Source organism: Capra hircus, chromosome 6 (assembly GCF_001704415.2).
Source record: "Capra hircus breed San Clemente chromosome 6, ASM170441v1, whole genome shotgun sequence".
In the NCBI taxonomy this organism is placed as follows: Eukaryota; Metazoa; Chordata; class Mammalia; order Artiodactyla; family Bovidae; genus Capra; species Capra hircus.
The window spans coordinates 84171480-84189409 of record NC_030813.1 but is presented as its reverse complement, the minus strand read 5'-3'; the positions used below and the strand labels follow the sequence as shown (position 1 = coordinate 84189409).

At 35.8% G+C, this 17930-nt stretch overlaps 1 protein-coding gene across 1 annotated transcript in view; it reads left to right on the top strand.

The window, feature by feature from the left end:
- The window catches only part of LOC102185163 (transmembrane protease serine 11C-like), a 64102-nt gene that overhangs the window by 40133 nt on the left and 6039 nt on the right, over positions 1–17930 (top strand). The window contains exons 6-9 of the mRNA XM_005681660.3: positions 10013–10051; positions 13494–13665; positions 14864–15123; positions 16158–16300. Coding sequence (XP_005681717.2) covers positions 10013–10051; positions 13494–13665; positions 14864–15123; positions 16158–16300 — 614 coding nt within the window. The remainder of the gene's footprint in view (positions 1–10012; positions 10052–13493; positions 13666–14863; positions 15124–16157; positions 16301–17930) is intronic.

Here is a 17930-nt window from a genome sequence, read left to right as displayed (position 1 = left end):
TGAATTGGTGGACTGAGCATTTGAATTGGTGGACTGACTCATTGCCCTCTCCAATATGGGTGAGCATAATCCAATCCAGTGAGGGCCTAAACAGGCCAAAAGGATAAAGGAAGAGTGAATTCTCTCTCTCTGCATGGCTGATGAACTGAAGCATTGGTTTTCTCCTGCCCTCACACTCACTGGAAGTGCATTTATCAGGCCTTTGACTAGAATGACAGTACTCTTTTGGTCTCCAGCTAGCAAATGGCATATTGTGGGATTTCTCAGCCTCCATAATTGCCTATGAGCCAATTCCTCATAATATATATGTTTCTCTAGAGAACTCTGACTAATACAGACTGCCAGAGAGCACTGTAAGCTACCATCAAGACCAAATAAGCTCAGACTTGTTATGGGCTTTTGGAAATCCCACTTGTCTTACATACTCCTAAGAGTCCAACTGTGCATATAGCTAGAGCAACTCTCCTATCTCTTTTCAAGTCTGTCCTGGCTGCCTTTCATTTCCCAGGAACTTAAGCCTTTGAAGCCACAGAATTCCACATGCTCAGCTTGAGTATTTTATAATATAATACATATTAAAAGTGATTAGTTTTAGGTTAAAGAGTTTGTGCTTTGGTACTTGTAAAGGGTCCATTAAAATCCATTAAATCATGAAAGACATGTAATCAAAGCTCTGTTTTCTAAAATTTTTATCCGATAATACTGTGTAAGATGAACTAGTGGGGAGAGTTTAAGCAAAGAGATCAGTTAGGAAAGAACTGCAACTGTCCAAGTGTGAAGAATTAAAAACCTGAAATATAATAGTGAAAATAATATTAGAAATAATAAACATGTCAAAAAGATTATAGAATTGGCAGAACTTAAGACTGGATATGCAGAAGGCAATGGCACCCCACTCCAGTAGTCTTGCCTGGAAAATCCATGGATGGAGGAGCCCGCTAGGCTGCAGTCCATGGGGTCACTAAGAGTTGGACATGACTGAGCGACTTCACTTTCATTTTTTACTTTCCTGCATTGGAGAAGGAAATGGCAACCCACTCCAGTGTTCTTGCCTGGAGAATCCCAGGGACAGGGGAGCCTGTTGGGCTCCCGTCTATGGGGTCTCACAGAGTCGGACATGACTGAAGCGACTTGGCAGCAGCAGCAGCAGCAAGACTGGATATGAAACACAATAGTGAAAGGAATGGAATACAACATCCAAGTTTTAACTCTGAGTTATCAGTGAGATGATAACTTCATTGAGAACAGATGAAAAGGTAGGAGAAAAAAAGGTTTATAAATATTCAATAAGGGATACATAATGTTACCTTCTAAGAAGATGGACTGGATACACTTTTCCATGTTTCTCTCACTAAATACAGTTTAGACCCCTAAGTGTTACAGATAAAACAGATATAAGAAGAGCCCAGACTGGCTAGTGACCTCAGGGCCCAACAACACGGTGAGACTCACAGATTTGTTTTATATATCTTGAAATTGGAACTGAAGAGGCCGGCAGTCCCAAAACTTCCAAGGGTACAGGAGAAATCATCTTTACATATTGAAAGACTCAATTAGATAGCAACTGTCTCCAAACTGATATACAAGATCATATTTTTTAGGAAAAAATATTGGAGGAAAAAATATTGGAGGAAACCTTCGGCATCTAGGGCTAGGTAGAGTTCTTTAGACTTGACACCAAAAGCATGTTTCATAAAAAGAAAAAATAATGAATTGGACATCATCAATGTTCAGATTTTTCTCTGTGTAATATAACCTGTTGCTGCTACTGCTGCTAAGTCACTTCAGTCGTGTCCGACTCTGTGCGACCCCATAGATGGCAGCCCACCGGGCTCGCTCGTCCCTGGGATTCTCCAGGCAAGAACACTGGAGTGGGTTGCCATTTCCTTCTCCAATGCATGAAAGTGAAAAGTGAAAGTGAAGTCGCTCAGTCGTGTCCGACTCTTAGCAACCCCGTGGACTGCAGCCTACCAGGCTCCTCTGTCCATGGGACTTTCCAGGCAAGAGTACTGGAGTGGGGTGCCATTGCCTTCTCTGAATATAACATGTTAAGAGGAGGAAAAGACAAACTACACACTTGGAAAAAATATTTGCAAATACACATCAAATGACTAGAGTTTAAAATATAAAAAGAACTATCAAGACTCAGTGAGAAAACAAACAATCCATTCAGAAAATGAAGAAAAAACGTGAAGATACATTTGACCAAAAGGAATATATAGATAGCAAATAAGCACATGAACAGATGCTCAATATCATTAGCAATTAAGGAAATACAACTTAAAACTGCAATGAGATATTGCTACACACTTATGAGATGGCTAACAAATTCTAGCAAGCATGAGGAGAAACTGAATCACTCATACAATGCCTGTGGGAATGTACAATGGTACATTCACTCTGGAAAACTCTTTGGTAATTTCTCAAAAAAAGCAAGCATGCAACTACCATATAACCCAGCAGTGGCATTCCTTGTCATTATCTCAGACAAATAGTGAGTTGTGTTCAAACAAAAATTTATGCATGAATGTTTATAGGAGCTTTATTCCTAATAGCCAAAAGCTGAAACAACCTAGGTATCCTTCAACAAGTGATGGTTAAATAAACTCAGGTACATCATGACATGGAATACTTCTCAACAAAAATAAAGAAATTGAATACTTAAAGAAGCCAGTCCAAAAAGTTACATCGTGTATGTGTCTATTTATATGAATATATGACATTCTTGTGGAGAAGGAAATGGCAACCCACTCCAGTGTTCTTGCCTGGAGAACCCGGGGACAGAGGAGCCTGGTGGGCTACCATCTATGGGGTCGCACAGAGTCGGACACGACTGAAGCGACTTAGCAGCAGCAGCAGCAAGACACTCTTGAAGTGACAAAATTACAGAAAGGGAAACAAATTAGTGTTTGCCAGGAACTTGGCTGCCGTCTATGGGGTCACACAGAGTCGAACATGACTGAAGCGCCTTAGCAGCAGCAGCAGCAAGAAGGGAATAGAGTGGGAGAAAACAGGCGTGGCTATAAAAGAGCAATGTGATAAATTTTTGTGGTGATAGAAATGTTCTGTAATTTAGCACCATTAATGTCAATATCCTGGCTATGATATTGTAGTATAGTTTTGACGATGTTAACCTTTACAACATCTTTGCAAGATATTACCTTTGGTAGAAATTGGGTACCAGAGTACACAAGTGGTGTTTATTGCATCTGCACCTGAATGCACTATTATAACAAAATGATCATTTTTTAATTGCACTGATGAATTTGGCTCCTATCTCTCATGTGCCTAGATCTCTAAGTTGCTGCATAACAAATACTATTTAAATGAGTCATAGTATGAGTTTTGATTCATAAAAAAGACATAAAAAGTCTTATGAATAAGAAGTCTTTTATGAAAAGACATTCATAAAAAGTCTTGATAAAAAAGACATTTTTTAAATTTCTTTGAAAAATTTGGACATCTTTTCATACAAGCATAATGGATTACTCCTACTACAACATAATAATATTTTATCTTCCGTTACAGAAGCCTGAAACCTTTTGACATTCATAAACTTTATATAAGATTGTGAAGGTACTAAAATTATGTGCAAAGCCAGTTTGATTTTTTCTTTTTTATTACTGATAAGTTGCATATGATTCTTTAATTCCTGCATTAAATAGTTAAAAGTACCATATACTAAATGCCAGTTTTAATGTTTTCTTCCCCTTCAATTGATTTCTGTTTCTGATAAAATATGCATTGAAGAGCCTTTATTAAAGCTCATAATGCGAGATGAAATCAATAAGGGATAAAATAAGGCATTAAAAATATTAAAAGCTCTTTTTTTAAAAAAGAAAAATCTTTCTCAAGTCTGTCAATTCAGGCCACAAAGAAACTTAAAAATTTCAGAAGTTTCTCCCAAACCAATTTTTTATTCTTTTAAAATAAAGTATCTTTATACTCTCTGCATTTTTTGTCTCCTATGTAGAATTTCCAAAGAAACACACGAGTCCTACATGTTCTGAGTAAGAAAAAAACAGTTGTGGTTTGTCTATAATGACAGCTCACTTGTTCAGCTTCAACAACCATGTAATTGTCATGGATTTACTCATAAGTAATGCATAAAATAAGTCTATAAATTCTGTCATAGTTGTAATTGAATCTATTAATCACTGCCTGAATATTATTTCTCTGTGTTTTTTTAAATATATACAGTTCCCAGAAGAATTTTTACTTTGGGAAAGATATATTCTTTTTTTTTAATGACCAATATTTATTTATATATAGTTGTCAACATTAGGATAATGGTTAAGTAAATGATGGTATATCAAATGGGATATTGTGCAGCTTTTCAAACTCCATGACATGGAAATTATGTCAAAACATTCAAATGTTTGTGGTTTGATATGAAATTGAAAAGAAAGACATAGAGTTATCAGTGTACTGTGATTCAGTTCAGTTCAGTCGCTTGGTCGTGTTCGACTCTTTGCGACCCCATGAATCGCAGCACGCCAGGCCTCCCTGTCCATCACCAACTTCTGGAGTTCACTCAGACTCACGTCCATCGAGTCAGTGATGCCATCCAGCCATCTCATCCTCTGTCGTTCCCTTTTCCTCCTGCCCCCAATCCCTTACTTTGGGAAAGATATATTCTTATTTCAAGAAACTTGAAATAAGTTTCAGAGAAAAAATTTTGTTTGTTCAGAATGAACAAGTGAATATTACCAGGTGATGGTTATTTTGAATCAAAAACTACTATATCCAAATTGGCAAGGCAATATGAAGCTAAGGAATTATTTGAGAAGAGGGAGATAAGAAGGAAAGCTTCATGGAGAAGCTACATCTCAAGATGAGTCTTAAAGAAATAAATGGGCATGAAATGAAAGAAATCCACAAAGTCATTCTCTGTGGGATGCAACATGAGAGCTGTAGCATCAAAATGCAAACTCCACAAAGTGTCTAGGTACATGGGAGAGCCAGTCTAGAAACTCTCCAAACTGAAAATGCTAATCTTAAATATTAACTTCCTGTCCAACATTATCCACTGAGTCCTACATCAACATAATTGTCTAAAGATACTTCTCAGTAAATGTACTGTCCTCTCTTCATTACAGCAATCTTTTATACTGCTTCCAAAACAAAAACCAACAAAGTCATTGGAGAAGCATTTGTAATATCCAAATAAAAATATATGCTTCCTATCTTTCACATTTCCTTCAGTGAATAGTTCTACCTTTCAAGCTATCACCTGTGTATACATCTGGTTATTTAATTGATTTATAATTAATTATTTAAATATAAATAAAATATTTTAAAATTTTATCTTCAGAGTCAGAATGGCAAACATATCAAAGATCTGTACTGTGAATAATTAATCTACATCACTTTGATAGTATTACAAATGAAATATAATATCAAACCACAGAGATAATTTTCAGTCTATTAGAAACATAAAGAGAAGGATTTATTGAGGCTAAATAGGCAGCCAAGTGACTATTCAAAACCTGCAGTGAGTGAATGGGGGATTCAGATTTTGTTCAACCACAATCCAGGTCCATGCTCTTTTCCCTTGCCTTTCAATGTAGATCAGTCATATTAATGCTCCAAAGTAGCTTTTTTGGTGAATATATTGTGAATAAACTTACCTGATAGGAGATGATCGTTTCTGTGTCAGAAAACAATTTTATTTGTAGCAGTATCTTGCTCAGTAAGTCCCTGTCTGTTTAAAGGTTTTCAGAAATTTATTACATGAATATTTTAAAATAGTTCATAAAACAAACTTTGTAAGATAATTCAGCTGATCTCCTCTATATTTTTACTGCTGTAACCCTAGGAAAACTATCTGAAAAGTAGGATTGATCAATTAATTTAACATTGGATTCAGGTAAAGTAATAACTACCTGCATTCCTGCTTAGTTGCTCAGTCATGTACGACTCTGCAATCCCATGGACTGCAGCCCACAGGCTCCTCTGTCCATGGGGATTCTCCCCCAGGCAAGAATGACGGGTTGCCATGTCCTCCTCCAGGGGATCTTCCCAACCCAGGTCTCCTGCATTGCAGGCGGATTCTTTACCATCCGAGCCACCAGGAAAGCCCAGTAAATTCACTTCAGTGGAGTTAAATTCCATGGTCTATGTAAAATTTATATTATAAATGTATCCACTGCTACTGTAAAATTCTTCCTTATTGGAACCATATAGCTCAGTTTTCATTATTATTATGCTTCAGACTTCTTTCTTAAGAAATGTTCACTGGATAGCAGACTTTTAGAGTCCTCATTCTTACCAGTGCATCCAAAGTTGCATTTCTTACTTCCTAACCTCAAAAAGACACCAAATATGAAATGATAGTCATGGATTTGCAACACTACAGATCCAAAAGCCCATTTAGAGAGCATTTATGAAAGTGAAAAAGTAAGTGTTAGTTGCTCAGTCATGTCCGACTCTTTGTGATCTGTGGACTGTAGCTCACCGGGCTCCTCTGTCCATGGAATTCTCCAGGCAAGAATACTGGAGTGGATTGCCATTCCCTTCTCCAGGAGATCCTAATCTAATCTTCAGTAGTAAGTGAATTATGCCTATTTTGCTCCAGTAAAATTAATTATTTGACTCTTCCCCAAAAGAATAGTTGTTGTCAACTGTTCCCATTGTCCTCATCATCCCTCTATGCTAGGTATATCCAATTTTCTATGCCTACATCTAACATAGTACTTATCACATAATGTTATCTATTTAATTGTACATCTCTTCCACAGCGCTCCAAGTTCATTAAAGACAGGGTCCATGTCTCTCCTTTGATTCCTGGCCCATTGGAGAAGACCAATGCTAAAATTAGCTGAGCTGCTTTTTAAAACTGCTTTTTCATATTATTCTTTGGTGGAATCTCCTCCTTAGCAAGGGCAATGCCATTGTTTTTTGTCACTTCCTTTATGTGGTACATTGTAAACAGATTATCTTAGGTTACAGCACTGACTCCCTGATTCAGAGGTAAATCCAGAGGAGTCCCAGCCCTCAAGTGTGAGCCAGGGGCTCACAGGGTTAGGATAGAAACACAAACAGCCATAGCAGTGACTCAGTCAAAAACAATGATGACTTCAGTCATTTCCCCATTCATCGTCCTGTCTTCCACCTACCTAAGAGATACCTGTTATTTTAAGCTCTAAAATAATACAGCTCTTACAAGTAAGTTCTAATTTAAAGACATTTCATCTTTTTAGAAAATCATGCATCAATAAAGAAAACCTCAAAGAAAGAAGAAAGTCTGCCAATAAATTAGGATTTCTAAACAATTAATTCTTAAGATATAGGAATTAATATTTTTCTAATTGAATTATGGGAGTTTAATTATTTCCCAAAATATTAATACAGTTTGATATATTTTACCAGTCACATAAAGCTCAAAATCAAACTGCACAAGTATAATGTTGAGTAAAAATTAGTTTCTGGAAAGCAGTCATAAAGGATTAGATGGAAATATGCCATCTGTTTAAGTAGGTGTGGCTCATACTTACTCATAGTCCATCTAACTGCTGAATTGCTCCTGCCTTTTTGTTCAGGCAGGTTGACTTTCTGGTAAAGAGTTCTTTTGTCTCCCTGATTCATTGTGCAACCTAATATAAGAGTGTAATTGTCATTGGCATATATAACTGGATACTCCCTCTGGGTTTACAGAAATCAAGAGCACAATAAAAAATGAACCTTCATTGGCATGTATACTATTTAACTCATAGAACACCTGGTGATTTTTTTTGAAGAGCAACTCCTAAGAAGAAATGCCTCATAGGTTTATAGTTCTCTGCATCTGAAACTTGGGGCATAATTGTAATTCATTTACTCACCCTCTCCTCACACAGTTTGCACGTGAATTAAACAGGTTTGCAATTCTGCAGGAATTGGAGAGGCATAGCAAAATTATCTGGATTAAATCTTACTCTAGAATATTCCCTAGATATCTAGGAATGAGTAGGAAATTATTATTAAAATATATTTTTATCCAAAATGAATGAGAAGTGGAATGGCACACTTAACTCAATGTTCTGAATAACGGAAACTTACTATACAAAATGTATTGATTTCTAAATGAGCAAAATACAGCAAAATGCACATAACACCAAAAAATTCATTAAATGTAACAACATATCGCTCTTTCCTGGTTACAAGCATTATTTTTTCTGTTATATAGTTATTTTAGTGTCATAGCCTGCTTTCTCAAAAAGCAGAGCCTGAGACAGAGACTTGCATGCAGTAATCGATTTGAGAAAGAATAAAGGATAGAAAGAGTAAAATGGGGAGAGGAAGTTGACCATTATTAGCAGCAACCCTGGCTTCATCTCACTGGACGTTTTAAATTTTATTTCCCCTATGACTAACGGGGGAAACATTTTTGCATCAGCTCTTATCCTATTCTGGCTCTAAAAGAGTTACTGCCCCTATCTCCTATTGTCCATCTGGGAATGTCCAGTGGTTTCCTTCTAGCAGAAACTGAAAAGTCCTAGGTACTGACTTGAGAAAGTCATTTGTTACTCCTGAGATGAGCAGATCCAAATCTGCATGGAACTGGTAACCATACTGTGGCCAAGATAATTGAGCCAAGAGCATTCAAAGTGGCACCCAAAAAAAAGGGGTTAAATGCATTTAGTATTTAGTGATTTGTATTCAAGATGTGGTAAAAGATCACCATTTTTCATATATTTTAGTATTTTTGAGGACCCGGACTTCTTTCTCAAATAACTTGTAATGGGGAACTTGAGAGTCTTTTTAGAAACAGAATAATAAATACTAAAATTTTATTACTCTCTATGCTAACATATGAACATAGAAATTACATAGTCAGCAAATGAAGCAACTGACAAACAACTAATCTCAAAAATATACAAGCAACTCATGCAGCTCAAGTCCAGAAAAATAAACGACCCAATCAAAAAATGGGCCAAAGAACTAAATAGACATTTCTCCAAAGAAGACATACAGGATGGCTAACAAACACATGAAAAGATGCTCAACATCACTTATTATCAGAGAAATGCAAATCAAGACCACAATGAGGTGTGATTTCACACCAGTCAGAATGGCTGTGATCCAAAAGTCTACAAGCAATAAATGCTGGAGAGGGTGTGGAGAAAAGGGAACCCTCTTACACTGTTGATGGGAATGCAAACTAGTACAGCCACTATGGAGAACAGTGTGGAGATTCCTTAAAAAACTACAAATAGAACTGCCTTATGGCCCAGCAATCCCACTACTGGGCATACACACTGAGGAAACCAGAATTGAAAGAGACACGTGTACCCCAATGTTCATCACAGCACTGTTTATAATAGCCAGCACATGGAAACAACCTAGATGTCCATCAGCAGATGAATGGATAAGAAAGCTGTGGTACATATACACGATGGAGTATTACTCAGCCATTAAAAGAATACATTTGAATCAGTTCTAATGAGATGGATGAAACTGGAGCCTATTATACAGAGTGAAGTAAGCCAGAAAGAAAAACACCAATACAGTATACTGACACATATATATGGAATTTAGAAAGATGGTAATGATAACCCTGTATGCGAGACAGCAAAAGAGACACAGATGTATAGAATGGACTTTTGGACTGTGAGGGAGAGGGAGAGGGTGGGATGATTTGGGAGAATGGCATTGAAACATGTATACTATCACGTAAGAAACAAATCGCCAGTCTATGTTTGATACAGGATACAGGATGCTTGGGGCTGGTGCACGGGGATGATCCAGAGAGATGATATGGGGTGGGAGGTGGGAGGGGGGTTCAGGATTGGGAACTAATGTACACCCGTGGCGGATTCATGTCAATGTATGGCAAAACCAATACAGTATTGTAAAGTAAAATAAAGTAAAAATTAAAATTTTTAAAAAAGGAAAGAAATTACATAGTCAAGACTGACTAAAATTATTATGCCTATAGAATGTGTTCTCCAAAACAAAATAGTTAATATTAATATTTTAAAAAGTGTTCATAAATCTAACTATGTCCATTTTCTTCTCCCTTGACATTTAGATATTGCAATGCCAATAGCAGAAAATTTTCTCCATACATGTAAGTTCATTAATAGTTATTTTCTAGTAAAAAATTTCCTAGATGGGAAAAAAAAAAAAGAGGTTTCACTTGAGAGTTAATGTGGAATGCACAAAGGGGCAATGGAAAACCTTCTTTTAAAAATTGTGTGAAGGTGATTGTAGATGGTCTTACATTGACTGATACCATGGATTTAAAACGAGGAACACATTATCTCATGCCATAATGGCAGAAGGGACCTAAGCAGTGATAATTAAAAACTCAGAATCTAAATGTAGCTACACATTAGTTTTGAGCCCCAGGTCTGCCACTTACGAACTGGATGAATTTACACGGGTTACTTAACTTCTCATACCTTCAGTTCCAAGGTACTGTGATGATAAATGGAGGTACAAGTAAGTACTTAAAAAGAGTACACGCTCCTAGTGAGCACTCAAAAGATGTCAGCTATTTGCATTTTCTATTCTGCCAATGAAAACTTCAGGCCTAAGAGCTCTCTGTGGAATTCTGATCCTAGAAGCCAAGTCCATTAGTGTGCTGAGAAGTCAGCTGCCTTACATACAAGCAGCTCCTTGCTGGCCAAAGCCTTCTGCTTCTACTCTTCTGCTAGATGCTTTAAGAAATGTGATCCCCAAGGTTACTAGAACCTGGAGCACACTGTCAAGGAGAAGCACTCTTCTTACCTGAGGTTGACTGGAGCAGCTGGATTAGAGGACTTGCCCTCCAGAGCGAGGTGACACCAACCCCAGTGGCTTATCCTTCAGTCACAGCGTGGTTATTCCTGAGCAACCTGGGTAATATTTAACACAAATCTGTATTAGATTGCTTTCCTCTGTGATATATTTTGATGAAACTATCATTTAGCAACTAATAAGACATTTTAAGCTAAATTATTCCTATAAAAAAACTTCAGTACTGATATGACCAAAATCAAAAATTAGGAATCTGTCAGGTTGGTAGAGAGAAGTAATCCACATAGGAATAAAAGCAGTGATAAGAAAGAGATCAGTCAGTTTGTGCATCCCCCCAGACTAGAACATTAAACAACCATCTATATCAATATCCGAATTTGACTTGGTTTATCTGAGATTTTAACTCTACTTTAAATAAAAGGGGAGAAGGGAGAAGCAAGAAAAATCAAACAGGGTTGAAAAAAGAATAGAGTGGCATGTGACATATTAAAGTGCAGTAGTAAGATAAACATCAGTGTCCTACTGTATAGCACAGGGAACTATATTCAATATCATGTGATCAACCATAATGGATAAAGAATATATATATATAATTGAGTCACTGTGCTGTATAGCAAAAATTAACACAGCATTGCAAATCAACTATACTTCAATTTAAAAAAAGTGTAGTAAAAAGTGATGATAGAGAGGCTGTTAGAGCTTGGTAGATTATTTGATGTTTCTGAAACTATCACCCAGAGAGCCTTTATTGTATTCCTTAAATCCTTGAAATTTGCCATAAGACTTCTTTTGACAGAACAAAAGCTCTAAGGTGCCAGGTAAGATTTTGCAAATATAATAACAAGGTAATACTGCAGAGGTGGCATCCAAAAGCTTAACAGAAGTAATTATCATGAATAAGTAAAATCTTGGAATGAAAATTGGTGCATGGATGTAAATTAGATTAAAATTCTGAGTAAGAGCAGAAACAGGGAAGTAGAGTCACCGACGGGAGGTTCTACTAGCCCAGAGAGCATCTTTGTTTTTACATTCCTCTGAAAGAAGTTGAGTAAAAGCCAACTTCCTTTAGGAGTTGTTCAAACAGAAGGGAGGATCCAGAGGAACCCTTCTAGTTTTAGGTTCTGCATTATTTGCTTTATCCTCAGTAGCGTCCATGGTAAGGGAGTGGAAAGAAAGAGGGAAAGAAAAAGGAGTCATACTCAGTGAGTCAATATGAGGGTTCTCTCATTCAAAAATAACCACAAAGGCCCTGCTTCAACTCAGTGATGCTTGCAAAGAACATGCCTTAACAACCTGAAGTTTGCGTCTCATCAAAGAGAACAATCTAGAATCAGAAGCAATATATAAGCTTAAAGACTTCAACAGGCTAGTGAAGGTCTTTTAAAAGTCTATGTCCCTCTTCTGTGTTTCTAATCCTTTCCACACTCAGGAAAGAATATCTCAAGATACATCTTGTCACATATAATGCATAACATCTCTATGAAGCAGTTGACCATCTAACCTTTCCAATAAATTTAAATATTCCCACTCTTGATACAAATACCTTTATCTAATTCAGAGTTTTTCAATCTTAACTACTAACATTTTGGGCTAGAAAATCTTTTGTTTCAAGGACAGTTCCATGCATTACAGGATTTTTAGCAGCATTCCTGGCCTCTACCCACTAGATTAACAGTAGCCAAACACTGCCCTCCTTCCAGTTATAACAACCAAAAATGTTTCCAGATATTGCCAAACTACTTCTGGGGATGGGAGGTGGCATGTTAAACTGACATCAATTGAAACCACTACTTTAATCTATGACCACTGCATTGATTTTGGCAAGTTTTATTTACTCTCCAAATTCTTATGAACAAACCTTATGCATAAAAGTTTTGTAGTCAAATATTTTTATCTTAAGATGTCTCATGAATTACACTATATAGACTTCATTTCTACAAATATTTGAGAACTTGTTTGAGCTTCTTTTATGTGATGAGTTCTCTCCATTAGGTTCTGGATATATAATTTTTAAAGATATGGTTCTTACCCTCTAGAAATATTTATTAAGGAGACTGAGAATCTCTAGCAAAAGGTATCATAAATTGTTAAGGGACAAGCTCAGTGCTTTAGATGGAGTAAGGCAAGATAAGAGAATCAGAGAGTGGGTCAGATGGGCAGGATAATAGTGAAGTTATACTATTACTGCAGATTTGCTTTAAAGAGTCTAGCAGTTTCTCTGGACCTGAATTGACACTAAAGTACAGTCTTGATACTGAAAAGTATGTGACTTTGGGGAAAGGGTTAGTTCTCTTCATGTATTATTCCTTTTATCCAAGTAAAATACATTTTTGTGTACTCTGTCTCTCATCAGTAATTCATTCACATTCACATTCATTCACATTTTCTTATAAACGCTTCCTAGCAATCATTGCTTTAAACAACTGTTCACAAATTCTAAAATCACACATTTTTCCATGCAACTTCGTAATTTGTTTTACAATTATTCCAAATTTAAACATTTAATTCCACCTACCTCTTTCAGGAGGTCATAGCAAGGACATACACACACACAAAGGGGATGAGGATGGGGGAGAAAGATGTCCATCTATTTTGAATAAATTTTCAGGAAATCTCAAGACATCAGTAAATTAGTATTAACGTCTTCAAGACTGTGTTTTTTCTCAATTAAAAGTTAATAGTGACTTATTTATAGAAAGGTAGATTGTTTAAGAATGCATGCATACATGGTATCAATATCGTTATGTGCTAATGACTCCATTTTGGAGCAGGTTGTGGACATCGCAAAATTACTCGCTCCGGCAACAAGATAGCCGGGGGCATGGATGCTGAGGAAGGAGAATGGCCCTGGCAAGCTAGTCTTCAACTGAAAAGTGTCCACCGATGTGGAGCCACTCTGATTAGTAACAGCTGGCTGGTCACTGCTGCTCACTGTTTCATAAAGTAAGCTCTGGACCACATAAATTTCTCAAATTCACTCAAGTACCTAAAAGTCTGATAGGTATCTTTCAAGAATACAGCCGTATAACTATGCTTCCAACTGTCCAGTATTGTGAGGTATAGCTCAAAATTACTCAATAAATTATCAGTTTTTTTAAAAAAAGATATATTCAGACTGAGCGATGTTATCAACAGTGGCACATTTTGGACCAAATAATTCTTTGTTGTGGGGAGCTATCCCGTGCCTTATAGAATGTTTAGGAGCATCCCTGTCAATAGCATCAAATGTCAATAGCATCCCCTCAAGACTGACAACCAAAAATCTCTCCAGACATTAGCAAATGTCTCTTGGAAGACAAAATAGCTCTCAATTGAAAGTCACTAAGATGAATCTACTTAACTCAATTTCATAAGGAAACTGTAAAGCCCAAATTGAATGCAGATGTTTCTTTCTCATCTGTTACATTAGGTCTAATTTACTTAATTATAAGTATTTTAGTCCCTCCTGCAACCTTCCATATATATATCTCTCTCTTTGAAATGATTTTTTCTTTAAAGGATATATTATTATACCAAAAGTTTGCTTTTTTATACCTAAAAGTTTTTTACCCTTTTGTTTGATGGTTCGTTTCACCAATTTCTGTTGACTTTATATAACACTTACTGGTTTTATATACAAACAAAAATTCCTCTCAAACTTGAGAGTTTTAAAGTGTTCCAGCAACAGCACTTTTCAGTGTTTAATGTGTTGAATACAACCCTGATTAACAAGTAATAGTAAAAATCAGAAATATCTTTCTATTTATAGTTTTTAATGATTATAAAAGAGAATTTTGACTATATCCTTAATTTCCATAGGTTTACTCTGTCTCATATCCTTGCACACTATTTATAAAATCTTATTTATCTTGTGTTGTTATATTTATCTTTCTAAATCCTCCTGAGTCTTTTCTGTACAAATAATAATAATAATAAAATGTAGTTTCTATGAGTTACCTTTTAAAATAGAGCTTATTGACTTATTCAAAATTTATTCATGCTATCATTATTTTAGCTTTTTTTCTTACATACAGCTTTGCTTTTGTGTACTTATATGCACTATGGAATTCAAAATTTATCTATTTCTTTTTGCAAGTATAAGATATTAATTCCTACAATTCTAATATATAGGACTGTTAATAAATAAATCTATTTTCTTTAGGGCCAGGGATCCCAAACAATGGAATGTTAGTTTTGGGCTCCTTTTAAGTGATCCACAAATACAGCGAAGTGTCAAGGATATTATAATTCATGAAAACTACCACTACCCCTCACACGACAATGACATCGCTGTAGTGCGTCTGTCTTCACCAGTACTGTATACAAGCAATATCCGAAGAGCATGTCTTCCAGAAACTTCTTATGCATTCCCATCCAATTCTGATGTGGTGGTCACTGGATGGGGATCATTAAAGTCTGATGGTGGGTTCCTAAACTTCTATCATTATATGGTTTGGGTTTTAGGAGTTTAGAAAGATACTCAGAATCACAGCTAAACCTGAGAAGTACTCTCTCTAGGTCATTTTAAAGGAGATGAAAACCAACTTCAATGACATTCATATAGAAACTACAATTTCGTAGCATTTTTTAATGTAACTTCACTTCCCTTAACAATGGCAGTTTTTACCGAAATGTAATATTTGAATGAATTGCTTATTACTTGAATAAGCAATTCATTCACCTTCATTTCATTTATTGATTTACTCATTCAATAAACATTTACTTTGATCACAACCTTTATTCCAAGTACTGTCCTAGGTCATTTAGATATATTAGTAACTAAAATAGGCAAATATTTCCTGCCCTTACAAAGCTCACATTCTTGGCAAAGGAAGACAGACAATAATCATGAGATATAATAAATAAGATTACACAGCACATTTTCTGTAGGTAAGTACCATAGAAAAAGTAAGCACCACAGAAGATTGGACATTTTTGATGGGGTAAAATGAATGACCTGTGACAAAGCAATACTTGAGCAAAGACCATTTAAACATGTGCATTTACGTGACCCTAATAATGTAAGCATGTTGTGTTTGTATTCATAAATGCATTTAAAAGCAGAAAATATAAACCCCAAATTCCAAGATAGGATTATAGTAACAACAGAAAATCTAAAAATAATCATAAAATGTATATTTCTGGAGTATGAGTTTTTCATTTTGTTTTCTAAAGTATATGTGTAATAAACATAAACCTCCAAAACAATTCAAAAGTAAAAAAATTCCATCAACATGGATGGATGCACTTAGTATTTCTAAATATGGTTATTTTTAACAGTAGCTGGGTGTGTTCATAACATTATTTCCTTGTCAATAAGAAAGCACACAAATACAAGTTTAAATAAAACATATGTTTTACATTGATTTTGAAATTGTACACAATGTTAGATACTAATAACCTAGCAAGGGAGATTAATATTGACTTTAGAAAAAGTTATATAATTTTTTCTCTAGGAACAAGTCCTAATATACTTCAAAAGGGATTAGTGAAGATTATAGATAACAAGACCTGCAACAGGAAAGTGGTATATGATGGTGCAATCACACCTGGGATGTTGTGCGCTGGGTTTCTGGAAGGAAGTGTCGATGCCTGCCAGGTAAATCTGCTTATTCTATTTTCAAATGGATTTTTTTGTATGATTTTTAATTTCCAATTAATCTGTTCAATGGTCTCAAAAGACTGATAATCTTTAAAGACTGAAGTACATATTATAGCCAAAGTAGCTGATTAAAATTATATTTCATATATATAATGCTAGGTCTCATTAAAGTATTAAAGGGCTAAATCACCCTTACTGAAAGGGGATGAGAATCGATTTCAAATAAGCAATGACGAGATGCAACTGAATATTGGTAACTTTAGTTCAACTGGTCCTCTTTCACTGGGAAACACAACTGGGTCTGACAACAGGACTAAGGATTGTGGAGCTTTTTTGATTTAGGGTGGCTCCAACACCTTAAATATTTGATTTATTTAACATTTATGCAGCATCTTCATGAGCTAGCTACTGTTTTAAGCTCTTTAAAAATAATTTAGTTGGGTTATGCCAATCTTGTGATGTATGCTTATACTATTATAAACCCTACTTCTCAAATGAAGAGACTGGGACAAATAGATCAAGTAATGTCTAAACTAACACAGGTATTAAATGATAAAACTGAGATTAAGTTAGGGAATTAGACTCCACAGCCTCTAATTTGAATGCTCCACCAAGTTTCCTTTCCATATGCTTAATATACTTCAAATACTTCTGATGCTGTTTATAAGCAATAGTCCTAGAACCGACAAAAATACTATTGTAGTTATCTAGGCAGGCAGAATCAGTGATAAATCCAGAGGATTCTTATCCTATTCATTCAATTCACTTATTATTCTTTCACTCTAGGAGCTAGATGACATGCAAACAAGAACTTGTAATACATAATTATCATTTCTTATTACTTATTCCCATTTTCCCAACTGTCCCATTAAACTTACTCTTCAAAGTCATTACAAAATTAAATTCTGTTTCACTCACTTTATCCCAGTCTATCACCCTCTACCCCATGACTCTCTTCTAAGTTTGTGCACCCTAGAATCCATGTTTTATTATTTCAGCCACTGTATTGACAGCACCATCAATGATTTCATCATCTTTTGATTCCCCCACACCCATCTTAATCTCCAAACACAAGGCAATCTATTTGCCTTACTTGCTTTTATATATGATCCGCTGTTCATGGGGTTCTCAAAGCAAGAATCCTGAAGTAGTTTACATTCTTGTAATGGTTTGCCTACAAGACCTTTTAGAACTAACATCCAAAAAAGATGTCCTTTTCATTACAGGGGACTGGAATGCAAAAGTAGGAAGTCAAGAAACATGTGGAGTAACAGGCAATTTGGCCTTAGAGTACACAATGAAGTAGGGCAAAGGCTAATAGAGTTTTGCTAAGAGAACACATTGCAACACAAGAGAAGACTCTACACATGGACATTGCCAGATGGTCAATACCAATATCAGATTGATTATATTCTTTGCAGCCAAAGATGGAGAAGCTCTATACAGTCAGCAAAAACAAGACTGGGAGCTGACTGTGGCTCAGATCATGAACTCCTTATTGCCAAATTCAGGCTTAAATTGAAGAAAGTAGGGAAAACCACTAGACTATTCAGGTATGACCTAAATCAAATCCTTGATAATTACACTTCCACACAGTGGAAGTGACAAATAGATTCAAGGGATTACA